This window comes from Coregonus clupeaformis, unplaced genomic scaffold, assembly GCF_020615455.1.
Source record: "Coregonus clupeaformis isolate EN_2021a unplaced genomic scaffold, ASM2061545v1 scaf0048, whole genome shotgun sequence".
NCBI classification, from domain to species: domain Eukaryota; kingdom Metazoa; phylum Chordata; class Actinopteri; order Salmoniformes; family Salmonidae; genus Coregonus; species Coregonus clupeaformis.
Window position 1 is genome coordinate 594,459 of NW_025533503.1, and position 16,029 is coordinate 610,487.

At 46.1% G+C, this 16,029-nt stretch overlaps 1 protein-coding gene across 1 annotated transcript in view; it reads left to right on the top strand.

Moving 5' to 3' along the window:
* The window catches only part of LOC123483228 (E3 ubiquitin-protein ligase TRIM47-like), a 31,360-nt gene extending 22,520 nt beyond the window's left edge, over positions 1 to 8,840 (top strand). Inside the window, exons 3-6 of the mRNA XM_045212752.1 lie at positions 7,790 to 8,023; positions 8,106 to 8,265; positions 8,391 to 8,450; positions 8,687 to 8,840. Coding sequence (XP_045068687.1) covers positions 7,790 to 8,023; positions 8,106 to 8,265; positions 8,391 to 8,450; positions 8,687 to 8,763 — 531 coding nt within the window. The 3' untranslated portion in view covers positions 8,764 to 8,840. The remainder of the gene's footprint in view (positions 1 to 7,789; positions 8,024 to 8,105; positions 8,266 to 8,390; positions 8,451 to 8,686) is intronic.
* The last annotated feature ends 7,189 nt before the right edge of the window (positions 8,841 to 16,029 follow it).

Genomic DNA, 16,029 nt, shown 5'->3' on the forward strand with positions numbered 1-16,029 from the left:
TCTTTTAAAAAGCATGTGAAAAAGGTAATTCAAATAACCAAATTCAACCTAGCTAATTTCCGATTTATACGAAATTGTTTGACTACAGAGGTAGCAAAACTGTACTTCAAATCTATGATACTCCCCCACTTAACATACTGCTTGACTAGTTGGGCCCAAGCTTGCTGTACAACAGTAAGACCTATTCAGTCTGTCTACAAACAGGCTCTCAAAGTGCTTGATAGGAAGCCCAATAGCCATCATCACTGTCACATCCTTAGAAAGCATGAGCTCCTGAGTTGGGAAAATCTTGTGCAATACACCGATGCATGTCTTGTATTCAAGATCCTAAATGGTTTGGCTCCCCCTCCACTCAGTATTTTTGTTAAACAGAAAACCCAAACATATGGCAGCAGATCCACAAGGTCTGCCATGAGAGGTGACTGTGTAGTTCCCCTAAGGAAAAGCACCTTTAGTAAATCTGCTTTTTCTGTGAGAGCTTCCCATGTCTGGAATACACTGCCATCAGACACACACAACTGCACCACATATCACACTTTCACAAAATGCTTGAAGACATGGCTAAAGGTCAATCAGATTTGTGAACATGGTCCCTAGCTGTGTGTTGCCGCTTTCCATGTCTGTTGTCTGTAACTTGTGAGGTGTGGAAACACTTTGTTGCTTTTATGAATTTTGTCTTGCTGCTTTTTGTTCTATGTTGCTCTGTCTGTATGCTACGTCTTGCTTGTCCTATGTTGCTATGTCTGTATGCTATGTCTTGTTCTATGTTGTTATTGTCTATATTGTAATTGTTTTTAATAACCTGCCCAGGGACTGCGGTTGAAAATTAGCCGGCTGGCTAAAACCGGCACTTTTACTGAAATGTTGATTAATGTGCACTGTCCCTGTAAAAATAAACTCAAACTCAACTCAACTCTACTTCCTTCTCATAAGGTGGGTGTCTTTTTGCTGAATCCGTGTGTGAGAAAGGTGTACTAACTTCTGCCATTAGTTTTTCTGTCGCCTTCTCTTCCTTTAGCATTTTCTCTATACCTTTGTTTATCAAATCGCTGGAATCTTTTATCAGTTTTTGTTTGAGAATGAAGGGCAACTTTTGTTTCATTTGCCGGATAACCTAGCACTACTTTAGTTAAAGGATTACTATTTTGTACTATATCAACAGGTGTAATCACCTTCATAGCCTTGCTGTCCTTTCTCCCCTTGTACCAACCCTTTTATATTCCTTTATTGTGAATTATTTTATTTTAGACTATATAGCCTATGGCTTCCCCCCTTTAATTATTAATATAAACCAAACAATCAATTAACAAAAATATGAATATTTAAAAAATTCAATTAAAAATGTTATTCAAAAAATATTTTTAATTAAAATAAAAAATCAATTAAAAAATCAATAAAAAATTATGAATAATTAAAACCAATTTTTTATTTCTATATCCTATCTTACCAATTTATCAATTAGTGGCTATCTTACCACAAACCATCAGGAAAGAAAATGCAAGTAGTCAACTTCAGACTACAATCCCAAAAACAAAGCCTCTAACCCTACAATCACTACAATACCCATAAACCCCCTTGCTTTATAAGCACCCAATTATTTTAATTTTACAGAATAATGTCAGTACTTGATTTCCAACACAACCCCTAATCAAGCCAAGTGATGCACAGAAACTCCAAAATGCAAATTGTATTCAAATGATCAGTCTGTTGCCAAGCCTCTGTGAAATTGTCATAACATCAAATATCCTGTAGGGGAAGATTTTGTAAACAGACCAGTACCAAAACCTTTTTGACTCGATCCCCGTCACGTGATGTCACGTCAGCACCTCTCTTTCTTTCTCCCTCTCTCTCCTCTCGTCTCGTCCTATCGTTCCTCTCATATGACAAAAGAACAGAGACACAGAAAAAGATTTTAGTAGTTAATGCAATCACTGAGTTATTTCAACCATATTCAATATTCCCCCACTCACATTCGCTCTAAGACTTAACTCAGGACTAAATAGATCGCTCAAAAACATTTTTATTTTATTTATTTATTTAATTATTTTTATTTTTAATCCGTCAACATATCTCTCTCATTTATCCATTCAATAGGTCACAAAAACAGTTTCATCTTTAACCAACAGCCGATTTAACAAACAAAATACACCATTAGACTCTAAATGTCTAATTCTTTGTTCCTTTTTGTTTGTCTCAGCCTCCCCGCAACACAGTGTAACAGAGGAGTGACCTATTTACCCAAAATCCTCTTGTTGTAGTTTTAGTAAACAACGTTTGTCACGATCGTCGGTGAGAGAGGAGGACCAAGGCGCAGCGTTGAATGCAAACATATTTATTAGGAGAATGATCACACGATCAAAACAACAAAGCGGAAACGTGACGTCCCTGGTTACATACACAAACCAACACGGAACAAGAAACCACAAATAATGAATGCCTAACGGCTACCTAAGTATGACTCCAAATCAGAGACAACGAGCTACAGCCGTCTCTGATCGGGAGCCACCCTGGCCAACATAGAATTACAACAACTAGAACATAAACCAATGAAAACTCACACCCTGGCTCAACATACTAGAGTCCCCAGAGCCAGGGTGTGACAGTACCCCCCCCCTAAAGGCGCGGACTCCGACCTCGCCAACCAAATCCAACAGGGGAGGGACCGGGTGGGCACTCCGCCTCGGCGGCGGATCCGGCTCCGGACATGACCCCCACTCCTTCTCTAACCCCCCAAAGTACCCCTGGTCCGGTCTGGCCCTGCTGACCAGAGCTGAACTGAACACTGGTGGAGCGGATTGCTCTAGCTCCGGCGTGACGCCGCACCTGACCGGTGCCGGACCCGCCACCGGTGGAACAGGCACGGGCCGTGCCGGACTGACGACGCACACCACTGGCTTGGTGTGGGGAGCAGGAGCGGACCGAGCCGGGCTGACGTAGCGCACCACTGACTTGGTGCGGGGAGCTTGGATGGGCCGGACTGGGCTGGCGACGCGCACCACAGACTTGGTGCGGGGAGCTTGGATGGGCCGGACTGGGCTGGCGACGCGCACCACAGACTTGGTGCGGAGAGCAGGAACGGGCCGGACAGGGCTGACGAAACGCACCACAGACTTGGTGCGGGGAGCAGGAATGGGCCGGACTGGGCTGGCGATGCGCACCGTAGACTTGGTGCGAGTGGCAGGAACAGGCCGGACCGTACTGGGAACACACACCACTGGCCCTACATGGGGATCAGGAACAGGCCGGACCGGACTGGCAACACACGCCAGTACCTCTCGCCGTGCCTCTACATCTTCCACCCCCTCTTCGACCAGTGGCCCCCGTAACCTGGCGGCCTCCTCTGTCACTCCGCTGGGCCGCTCTGCCGCGGTCTCCTGCTGGCCCGTCGTCCACGGCGTTAGCCCCCCCCTAACAATGTTCTGGGCGTCTCTCCCCGTGGACCAGGCCTCCATGTCTCTCGCCAGACTCTCACCCCACTGCTCCAAAGTCCAACCTCTCTCCTCTTCGCTTGGCTTGGCCCAGTCGAGACTCCTACTCCACTGCTCCCAAGTCCATCCTCTCTCTTCTTCACGCTGCTTGGTCCTGTTATGGTGGTTTCTTCTGTCACGATCGTCGGTGAGAGAGGAGGACCAAGGCGCAGCGTTGAATGCAAACATATTTATTAGGAGAATGATCACACGATCAAAACAACAAAACGGAAACGTGACGTCCCTGGTTACATACACAAACCAACACGGAACAAGAAACCACAAATAATGAATGCCTAACGGCTACCTAAGTATGACTCCCAATCAGAGACAACGATCTACAGCCGTCTCTCATCGGGAGCCACCCTGGCCAACATAGAATTACAACAACTAGAACATAAACCAATGAAAACTCACACCCTGGCTCAACATACTAGAGTCCCCAGAGCCAGGGCGTGACAACGTTTTGTAGTTTAGTACCGTAAACCAACGTCTCATAATCTCGTGCCATAAACTCCCCCGTTTTGTAGTGTAGTGTCGTAAAATTAAACGTGTTGTAGTTTAGCAAAATCACACGCATGCGCGATACATTCAAAAATACTTTTTCACCGTGGAAGGGAGATTCTTAGCTCTCTCCCCAACCCAAATAGACAGTTAACAGTCCTGCTGTACCTCCGTTTTCCCCTCATAGTCAAACAATAACACTTAACAGAGCTCACACTTGCATAGAACTCTGAATTCTACACACACAAACATAATTTAAGAGGCTTTATTCCATCGCAATGGCCCCCTTAGGTCACACGTTAACATGTAGCACGCAACACAATTAGCATTTAGCATTAGCATTTAGCATTAGCCTTTATGTACAATGTGGCATGAAACACAACCAGCATTTAGCATTAGCATTAGCATTAGCCTCTAGCTAACCTGTGGCTTGCAACACGTAACAGGTACCCTGCACTGCCCTTTTCTTTGTCTTATTCTCTACCGTTTGTGATGCCGTGAGTTCAATGACCATCTACTGAGAGATTACCCCAAGCAGACACCCCGTCGGATGAAAGATGAGCAATAATCACAATCAGATAAATTCCATCAACCCGAGTTTTTTAGAACCCACCTAATACCCATCTAACGCGCAAGAGGATTTTCGGCCCATCCTGGATGGCCCTCCCTGGGGTCTTACACGGTGCAGTGCCCTAATGTATACGTATATCTGCCTTGTACATCTGCCTTTATCCCTACCATCGATTGCTCTAAAATTCCAAGCCTACTCTCCCCCCTTTTGCACTGTCTACCAGTGCAACAATTTATAATGATTAGCCAGACCCCCAGTTCTCAGCAATAACGCCACACGAGGCACATTTCGGTCCTAATGGTACATTTCTCCAGTGCACAATCACATAGCATCCAAACTAACAACCTTCCGAAGCGGTGAGGAAAAACTCACCCTTTTCTGGCCATGACTTCAGAACGAGTTAGCTTGGCAGCAACGAATGAAACAAAGAAGAGATGCAGACCAGCCCCACGTTGGGCGCCATTTGTCGTATCGAGTAAATGCTGGCAATTATTGCTGATAAACAAAGGAGTCTGCTCATACTGAACTTGGATCATAAGGTTTATTCATATCACAAGATGTCAGCATAAGTGACGGATGTCATGACACCCGGAGAGCGACTTCCCAGATTGCAATGGTCGCTCTAACCTCTTCTTCGTCTAGCCCATACTTATAAACAATGCAAAAATATGGGTTGCTCCCTCTGCTGTCCAATCACCTGTCTCCCCTGGGGCGTCACCCTACAACTGGCTACTTTTGAACTAAAATAAACATTCTCTCCGATTCCACTTAAAACATTAACAACGTCATAATCTTCATATACGACAAGGGCTCAGTTCTCTGTTTCACCAGGGCCCAGGCAGGTGTCCTATTGGAAATTCAATGTAAAGCTCTTCCAAGATGTCACTTTTTGCTCAAACTTCCAAGGCTTTTGGGAGAGGTGGGGACAGCAGAAGGGGGAGTTTGAGTCTCTCAGTCAGTGGTGGGACGTAGGGAAAGCACAGATTTAGGTTTTCAGTCAGCAGTATACATATTTTTCCTCTTCAGAGGCCAGGAGAGTACTGGGGGAGCTTGAGTGGTTCATAAGTGAGGTGGAGGCTGAGCTGGTGGGGCAAGGTAGGGTGGGGCTGCAAGATAATCTATCTGAACTACGCAGGGACCTAGTGGCTTTCATTTCAGAGAAAGCAAAAGGAGCACTTGTAAGAGCTAGTTTTTTCATGTTGAGGGAGATGGATGCTCCCAGTTCTTTTGGGTTGGAGAAACAGAGTGGGGAAACCAAGAAAATCCATTGTTTACGTTTGTCTGATGGGCGTGTAACTTCTGTTGTGGGGAGATGAGGGAGCCTGATGGGTGGGTAACTTCTGTTGTGGGGAGATGAGGGAGCCTGATGGGTGGGTAACTTCTGTTGTGAGGAGATGAGGCTGTGGAGTTGTACTCTGATTTATAGAGGGCAGAACTCTGTGATCCTGGGTGTTCTCAGGTTCTGCTCACAGACCTTTACAAACTCTCTCTGTCACAGAGAAATCAAATAGACATTTCCCAGGCCTTTCACAAACTCTCAGCTGCTGTCTCTCAGACGGTCTGCCTGTCGATTTGTATAAAAAGTTCTGGGGAATTATTTTACAGGATGTGTGTTGCGTGAGTGCGTCGGGGTGGGGGAGCTGTCGCTAAGCTGTAGACGGGAGGCTTTGACTCTCCTGCCCAAAAAAGGGGATTTGAGCGACTTAAAGAACTGGAGGCCTGTGGCATTGCTCTGTTTGGACTATAAGGTCTTTACCAAGGTCCTCGTTAACAGACTCAAGTCCCACCTGGACTCTATTGTACACAAGGACCAAACGTACTGTGTACCAGGACGCTCAAACACAGACAATCTGTTCATAATCAGGAGAAAGCCTTTGATAGGGTGGACCATGAATATCTGTTCAATGTGTTGTTTTGGTTGTGGGGAGAATTTTGTGGCCTGTGTTCAAATGTTGTACGCTGGGGCTTCATGTATGGTCAAGGTGTGGGGAGGGCTCAGTAGGCCAGTCTGGGTAGGGAGGGGCATTCACCAGGGACAGTTCCATCGTTCTGACACAAAGTGGCGCAGAGGCTACTGTACCGTACGGAGGTGGGCTGGAGGGAACCAGCATGTGCTCTGTTGAGGAGGGCTGGTGGTTTGGGGCTGGATCAGCAGCTCTTCATCATGCGGCAGGAGAGACTCAATACAGCAGGGGTCTCTGATTTCTATGCTGCAGTACTGAGGGCATGGCAGCTGCTGAGGCCCACACCAGAGGGGGGTGTGGTGCCTGGGACATGGGTATGGGAGGAGCCCATCTTCCACAACCCACTGATCCTGTTGAGGTCCACTGATTCAGCCATCCTGCAGGGACCTTTAATGGCAGCAGGCATCAGGAGACTAGCAGACCTGCGGCTGCCGGGGGGTGGAAAACCCCCCAAGAGTCAGCACAGCAGGCGGGACAAACGTCTCTTAGGCTGCTGGAGAGAGTCATGGGGGAGTTCCAGGAGGCTCTGCCTGACCCAGTGAGGAGGGGGCTGGAGCAGCCTGAGAAGGGGCCACCACCGTTTCCACCACTGCAAGTGACAGCAGAGACTGGGGACTGGCAGGAGAGTCCGGAGGACTTACTGACTTTTAACACTCTGAGCCTGGGGGAGTTTGAGGAGGTGGGGGGTAAGGTGCTGTACACCCTCAGTGTCAAGGTTAGACACATCAGGAGCTTAGCGGGAGTGAAGGGGCATCAGTGGCAGGGGGTTGTGGGGGCTGAGAGCATGGCAGGGTATAGGTGGAGGGTGCTCTATAAGCTCCCAGTGCTGGAAAGGTCAGGGGTCCTCCAGTGGAGGGTATTACATGGAGCCCTGGACACCAATAGCTGGTTTGCTCGGGTTGACCTGGGAGTTGGGGAGGGGTGTCCGTTTTCTGCAATGACAGACTGTTCATCATGTTTTTTCTGTGTTGCCAGGGTAATGCCATTACTGACGACGCCTTAGGGTTGAGTTTGAGTTGTACAAAATGATCAACAGTGTGGAGATGTTTCAGGAGGTATGGGGGCTCAGGGGGGATGTCTGTACGGCTGGAGAGGAGGGGTTGGATGGACGGTTGGAATGTGGTGCTGGATGGTGTATTGTACTGTGGTGTTGGGTACTGGATAATGTGATTGTGTGGAGGTTGTGGTGTCACGCAATGTGCTTTTAGGAGGGGGGGTGTTAGTGTAATGAGGATGGCTCATTAAAGTAAGACAAGTCAGTCTCTCTCTCACTCTCTTAACAGCGCTCTGCACAGGCAGCAGTGGAGGACAGTGATAAGATCTTTACCAAGCTGATCTGCTCCATTGAGAGAAGGCGCTCTGAGGTGAAGGAGCTGATCAGAGCCCAAGAGAAGGCTCAAGTGAGTCAAGCTGAAGGACTCCTGGAGCAACTGGAGCAGGAGATAGCTGAGCTGAGGAAGAGAAGCACTGAGCTGGAGCAGCTCTCACACATAGAGGATCACATCCATTTCCTCCAGGTAAATAAACTGCCTTGATACATGTGATATGAAATTAAAACTCTCAATCATTTGGTTCTGTTCTCTCTCTCTCTCTCTCCAGAGTTATCAGTCTCTCTCCGGTACCAGTGTATCTTCAGACTTACCCAGCATCGTTGTCCGTCCTCTTCAGTACTTTGGAGATGTGAGTAAGACTGTGTCTGAACTGAGAGAGAAACTAGAAGACGTCCTTAAAGGAGAATGGACCAAGATCTCCACTACAGGTGTGTTGAAAATAATAAGAACATCAACTTTAGACCATTTAAAGTTCCCTACTAGTCATATACATGTGGAATATGGTGTGATGATAACATTCCCTCTCTCTGTGAATGTGTTTGTGTGTCTGTAGTGAATATAGTGGATGTTGTACTGCCTCCAGAGCCCAAGACCAGAGAACAGTTCTTACAATGTGAGTCTCTTTATTCTGAAGTAATTAACAGTCTCTTTTTACTGACACTCCTAACAATCCCTCTAGAAATATATAGCAATAGTAGATCTAATCAAAGACAGGGTATCTATCTGACTCCTCATATTTCTCTGATTTGATCTCTGCTGTGCTCTAATCAAAGACAGTGTAGATACAGTATCTGACTTAACTTATTGTTCTAACTCCCCTCATTGGTCTCTGCTCTGCTCTTCTCCCAGATTCCTGTCAGCTCACACTGGACCCAAACACAGCACACACACACACCTCTCTCTGTCTGAAGGGAACAGAAAGGTAACACTTACAGGCCAAGTCCAACGATATCCTGTTCATCCAGACAGATTCACAAACGACTACCAGGTTCTGTGTAGAGAGGGTCTGTCTGGACGCTGTTACTGGGAGGTGGAGTGGAGTGGGGAGGATGTTGATACAGCAGTCTCATATAAAGACATCAGCAGAACAGAGACAGATTGTGGATTTGGAGAGAATGACAAGTCCTGGAGTTTACAGTGTTATAGAGGTAGTTATTGGTTCAGACACAATAATGTTGAGACTGAAGTATCATGCCCTCAGTCCTCCAGAGTAGGAGTGTACCTCGATCACAAGGCAGGTACTCTGTCCTTCTACAGTGTCTCTGACACAATGACTCACCTCCACAGAGTCCAGACCACATTCACTCAGCCCCTCTATCCTGGGTTTTGGCTCTCTGGTACTGCTGAGCTGGTTAAACTATAGTAGGGTCCACATAGATACTAGTCATGCTGGTGTAGTCTATAGCTGAGCTGGTTCAACTGTAGTAGGGTCCACATAGATACTAGTCATGCTGGTGTAGTCTATAGCTGAGCTGGTTAAACTGTAGTAGGGTCCACATAGATACTAGTCATGCTGGTGGTGATGGTCCCCAGATATAATGCTCTGTTTTTCTGTACAATTATTGGTGTCTGACTGATTTAATCTTCAGAGTTTAATTAAAACGTAATAACGTATTTTTATCAAATGCAATGTTTTAATTGGCTACATTTACATTAATCATGATATATGTTGTTAATGTATGTTGGTTGTCATTCAGAACCATTGAAATGTTTTCTCAATTGGTTCTCTGTCTCAATGTCATTTTCCTCAGTATCATGGAACAGGTAGTGTTACTTACTTGCTAATTGAACTATATGGGCCGGTTTCCCGGACACAGATGAAGCCTAGTCCTAGACTAAAAAGCATGTTCAATGGAGATGTCCGGGAAACCGGCCCTAAATTTGGCATCTTTTATTCTCCCGTACTGCTCAGTCAAGCAACATTAAACCTGTCCAGCAGGTGGTGCTATTAACCAAACAATAAAAACATCAGCTATCTTGACTTGTCACTCAGTATATCAGTAATGTTCAGAATTGTACTTTAATAGCATTGGAGATTGATGGTATTTTTAATCCACTATCTAGAGTCAGGAACAGATGAAGTTAGGTCTGCTACTGTTCAGTTATTAAATATGATTCATGGTGATGGGAAATAAAAAATACATTTTTTGATACTGTTGCAAAGCTAACTAAAAAGCAGCATTCCCCAAGAGAGGATGGCTTTCACTTCAGCAGTGATAAATTCATGAACTTCTTTGAGGAAAAGATCATGACCATTAGAAAGCAAATTACGGACTCCTCTTTGAATCTGCGTATTCCTCCAGGGCTTAGCTGTCCTGGATCTGCACAGCTCTGCGAGGGCCTGGGATCGGGAGAGACACTTAAGTGTTTTAGTACTATATCTCTTGACACAATGATGAAAATAATCATGGCCTCTAAACCTTCAAGCTGCATACTGGATCCTATTCCTACTAAACTGCTGAAGGAGCTGCTTCCTGTGCTTGGCCCTCCTATGTTGAACATAATAAACAGCTCTCTATCCACCGGATGTGTACCAAACTCACTAAAAGTGGCAGTGATAAAGCCTCTCTTGAAAAAGCCAAACCTTGACCCGGAAAATATAAAAAACTATCGGCCTATATCGAATCTTCCATTCCTCTCAAAAATTTTAGAAAAAGCTGTTGCGCAGCAACTCACTGCCTTTCTGAAGACAAACAATGTATACGAAATGCTTCAGTCTGGTTTTAGACCCCATCATAGCACTGAGACTGCACTTGTGAAGGTGGTAAATGACCTTTTAATGGCGTCAGACCGAGGCTCTGCATCTGTCCTCGTGCTACTAGACCTTAGTGCTGCCTTTGACACCATCGATCACCACATTCTTTTGGAGAGACTGGAAACCCAAATTGGTCTACACGGACAAGTTCTGGCCTGGTTTAGATCCTACCTGTCGGAAAGATATCAGTTTGTCTCTGTGAATGGTCTGTCCTCCGACAAATCAACTGTACATTTCGGTGTTCCTCAAGGTTCCGTTTTAGGACCACTATTGTTTTCACTATATATTTTACCTCTTGGGGATGTTATTCGAAAACATAATGTTAACTTTCACTGCTATGCGGATGACACACAGCTGTACATTTCAATGAAACATGGTGAAGCCCCAAAATTGCCCTCGCTAGAAGCCTGTGTTTCAGACATAAGGAAGTGGATGGCTGAAAACTTTTACTTTTAAACTTGGACAAAACAGAGATGCTTGTTCTAGGTCCCAAGAAACAAAGAGATCTTCTGTTAAATCTGACAATTCATCTAGATGGTTGTAAAGTCGTCTCAAATAAAACTGTGAAGGACCTCGGTGTTACTCTTGACCCTGATCTCTCTTTTGACGAACATATCAAGACTGTTTCAAGGACAGCTTTTTTCCATCTACGTAACATTGCAAAAATCAGAAATTTTCTGTCCAAAAATGATGCAGAAAAATTAATCCATGCATTTGTTACTTCTAGGTTAGACTACTGCATTGCTCTATTTTCCGGCTACCCGGATAAAGCACTAAATAAACTTCAGTTAGTGCTAAATACGGCTGCTAGAATCCTGACTAGAACCAAGAAATTTGATCATATTACTCCAGTGCTAGCTTCCCTACACTGGCTTCCTGTTAAGGCAAGGGCTGATTTCAAGGTTTTACTGTTAACCTATAAAGCGTTACATGGGCTTGCTCCTACCTATCTTTCCGAGTTGGTCCTGCCGTACATACCAATACGTACGCTACGGTCACAAGACGCAGGCCTCCTAATTGTCCCTAGAATTTCTAAGCAAACAGCGGGAGGCAGGGCTTTCTCCTATAGATCTCCATTTTTATGGAACAGTCTGCCTACCCATGTGAGAGACGCAGACTCGGTCTCAACCTTTAAGTCTTTACTGAAGACTTATCTCTTCAGTAGGTCATATGATTGAGTGTAGTCTGGCCCAGGAGTGTGAAGGTGAACGGAAAGGCTGGAGCAACGAACAGCCCTTGCTGTCTCTGCCGGGCCGGTTCCCCTCTCCACTGGGGTTCTCTGCCTCTAACCCTGTTGCAGGGGGCTGAGTCACTGGCTTGCTGGTGCTCTTTCATGCCGTCCCTGGGAGGGGTGCGTCACTTGAGTGGGTTGAGTTACTGACGTGATCTTCCTGTCTGGGTTGGCGCCCCCCTTGGTTTGTGCTGTGGTGGAGACCTCTGTGGGCTATACTCGGCCTTGTCTCAGGATTGTAAGTTGGTGGTTGGGGATATCCCTCTAGTGGTGCGGGGCTGTGCTTTGGCGGAGTGGGTGGGGTTATATCCTTCCTGTTTGGCCCTGTCCGGGGGTTTCTTCGGATGGGGCCACAGTGTCTCCGGACCGCTCCTGTCTCAGCCTCCAGTATTTATGCTGCAGTAGTTTATGTGTCGGGGGGCTGGGGTTAGTTGGTTATACCTGGAGTACTTCTCCTGTCTTATCCAGTGTCCTGTGTGAATTTAAGTATGCTCTCTCTAATTCTCTCGTTCTCTCTTTCTCTCTGAGAACCTGAGCCCTAGGACCATACGTCAGGACTACCGGGCATGATGACACCTTGCTGTCCCCAGTCCGCCTGGCCTTGCTGCTATTCCAGTTTCAACTGTTCTGCCTGCGGCTACGAAACCCCTACCTGTCCCAGACCTGCTGTTTTCAACTCTTTAATGATCGGCTATGAAAAGCCAACTGAGAGACCTGAGCCCTAGGACCATACGTCGGGACTACCGGCCGTGGTGACTCCTTGCTGTCCCCAGTCCGCCTGGCCTTGCTGCTATTCCAGTTTCAACTGTTCTGCCTGCGGTTATGGAACCCCTACCTGTCCCAGACCTGCTGTTTTCAACTCTTAATGATCGGCTATGAAAAGCCAACTGAGATTTATTCCTGATTATTATTTGACCATGCTTGTCACTTATGAACATTTTTGAACATCTTGGCATGGTTCTGTTATAATCTCCACCCGGCACAGCCAGAAGAGGACTGGCCACCCCTCATAGCCTGGTTCCTCTCTAGGTTTCTTCCTAGGCTTTCGCCTTTCTAGGGAGTTTTTCCTAGCCACCGTGCTTCTACACCTGCATTACTAGCTGTTTGGGGTTTTAGGCTGGGTTTCTGTACAGCACTTCGAGATATTAGCTGATGTAAGAAGGGCTATATAAAATAAAATTGATTGATTGATTGATCTAGTAGTAGTTTTCCTTTGCTATTTATTCCAAGGTGTGTCTTTAACTTGTAAATGGATTGTGTTGAAGCTGGCATGTGGTGTGGATGATAGAATAGAGTGAATAGAGGAGAGAAGATAGGAGGAGAGGAGAACATATTATCGAAGACAGATAAGATAGAGAGAGAATTCATACCCAGTTGAGTTACTGACTCTGGCCCAAATGACACCCTGTTCCCTACGTAGTGCACTAGGCTACTTCTGACCAGATCTAAAGTAGTGCACTACATAGGGAATAGGGTGGAGATTGGAGATTTTCTCACTGTCATTAGAATGAAGATTTCCATCCAGGAGTTACTGTCTCTGTCCCAAATCTCTCCCTGTTCCCTGCATAGTGCACTAGGCTTCTTCTGACCAGATCTAAAGTAGTCTTCTAGATTTTACATGTTTTCTCCCTGTCATTAGAAAATGACAATATGGTAATGACTTTAGTGGTTTCCTCCTACTTTGTTTTTATTGGTTGTGTGTTATGTGTGTTGTTGTGTTAGGTTTTTCCCCTGTGTTCCTAATTGAAAATCCATTAACAATGAATCACAAACAAATTATATTCCAGTTGTGTTTAGACAACTTCATGGCTGACATCCCCCAGTTCTGTTAAGACCCATTGAACTGGGTCACATTCTAAATGGTCACATGTATTGATAGTCCATACTGGGCCTAACTGGGGTTAACCATACTGGAGGGTTTCTTTCTGCACACATATTCCCTCATCTCCAGAACTTTACCTGATGTCCTCTCTCTCTCTCTCTCTCTCTCTCTCTCTCTCTCTCTCTCTCTCTCTCTCTCTCTCTCTCTCTCTCTCTCTCTCTCTCTCTCTCTCTCTCTCTCTCTCTCTCTCTCTCTCTCTCTCCCCCCCTACTCAACACCTTTCAATACCTGTATTGGTAGTACATACTGGGCTTTACTATGGTTCTACATACAGTACCTGTATTGATAGTCCATACTGGGCTTTACTATGGTTCTACATACAGTACCTGTATTGATAGTCCATACTGGGCTTTACTATGGTTCTACATACAGTACTTGTATTGATAGTCCATACTGGGCTTTACTATGGTTCTACATACAGTACCTGTATTGATAGTCCATACTGGGCTTTACTATGGTTTTACATACAGTACCTGTATTGATAGTCCATACTGGGCTTTACTATGGTTCTACATACAGTACCTGTATTGATAGTCCATACTGGGCTTTACTATGGTTCTACATACAGTACCTGTATTGATAGTCCATACTGGGCTTTACTATGGTTCTACATACAGTACTTGTATTGATAGTCCATACTGGGCTTTACTATGGTTCTACATACAGTACTTGTATTGATAGTCCATACTGGGCTTTACTATGGTTCTACATACAGTACCTGTATTGATAGTCCATACTGGGCTTTACTATGGTTCTACATACAGTACCTGTATTGATAGTCCATACTGGGCTTTACTATGGTTCTACATACAGTACCTGTATTGATAGTCCATACTGGGCTTTACTATGGTTCTACATACAGTACCTGTATTGATAGTCCATACTGGGCTTTACTATGGTTCTACATACAGTACCTGTATTGATAGTCCATACTGGGCTTTACTATGGTTCTACATACAGTACCTGTATTGATTGGCCTTACTGGGCTTTACTATGGTTCTACATACAGTACCTGTATTGATAGGCCATACTGGGCTTTACTATGGTTCTACATACAGTACCTGTATTGATAGTCCATACTGGGCTTTACTATGGTTCTACATTTTTGTTAGTTTTTCTTCCTCTATAAACTCCAACCTGAAAGGTACTGTTTACTTGATTTTTCATCATGTCAGTATGATGTAACAGCATCTGTTGTTAGTCTTTCTTCCTCTCCCCCAGTCCACTTCAACTTTTATTCTTTATTCCCTGTGGGCTGCCACCTAGTGTCTGGAATACAACTGCATTAAGCCCCTTACAGATGTACTGCTATCCACCACATGTTTCAGAGATATCAAGTTATTATAATGCATTCATTTGATCAAATGTTCAGTCAAACAACCAATAATACTGTACGCTTGGATCTTTTCCTGTGTTTGGTCCGGACTGCGTTGACACCTGCATTAAATCACACCACGGTACTACTGCACCAAGGGGTATGAATGGAAACGGAACGAGACCACTCTTTTTGAGCCAACCTAGGTGCATTGTTTGATGCGCTCCCGAGTGCGGATAGTGTTCACACCAGTCCAAACAAGTTCGAAAAACCCCCGCTCCAAACCAATTTAGTGTGAAAGCCCCCTAAGTGAGTCATTATTTAAGATGCAAGGTGATTTGTAGATTAGTGAGTCTGTGCAGTTGACTTCAATGGATTTGATCTAAAACATGCACAATGTCATGAAGACCACTGCTACGGTGGTGGATCGAACTGCTCTGGCTCCGGAATGGAGCCGCTGACCGGAGCTGGATCAGGCCCGGTGGAGCGGACTGCTCTGGCTCCGGAGTGGAGCCGCTGACCGGAGCTGGACTGGACCCCGGTGGAGCGGATTGCTCTGGCTCCGGAGTGGAGCAGCTGACCGGAGCTGAACTAGGCACCGGTGGAGCGGACTGCTCTGGCTCCGGACACGCACCACTGGTTTGGTGCGAGGTACAGGAACAGGCCGGGCCGGGCTGGCGACGCGCACCACTGGCTTGGTGCGAGGGACAGGAACAGGCCGGACCGGGCTGGTGACGCGCACCACTGGTTTGGTGCGAGGGGCAGGAACAGGCCGGGCCGGGCTGGTGACGCGCACCACTGGTTTGGTGCGAGGGGCAGGAACAGGCCGGGCCGGGCTGGTGACGCGCACCACTGGTTTGGTGCGAGGGGCAGGAACAGGCCGGGCCGGACTGCGAAGGCAGACTGGAGGTCTGGAGCAGAGAGCTGGCACAACCCGTCCTGGCTGGCTGCCCACTTTCGCACTACACATGCGGGGCGCTGGCACAGGACGCACTGGGCTGTGCACGCG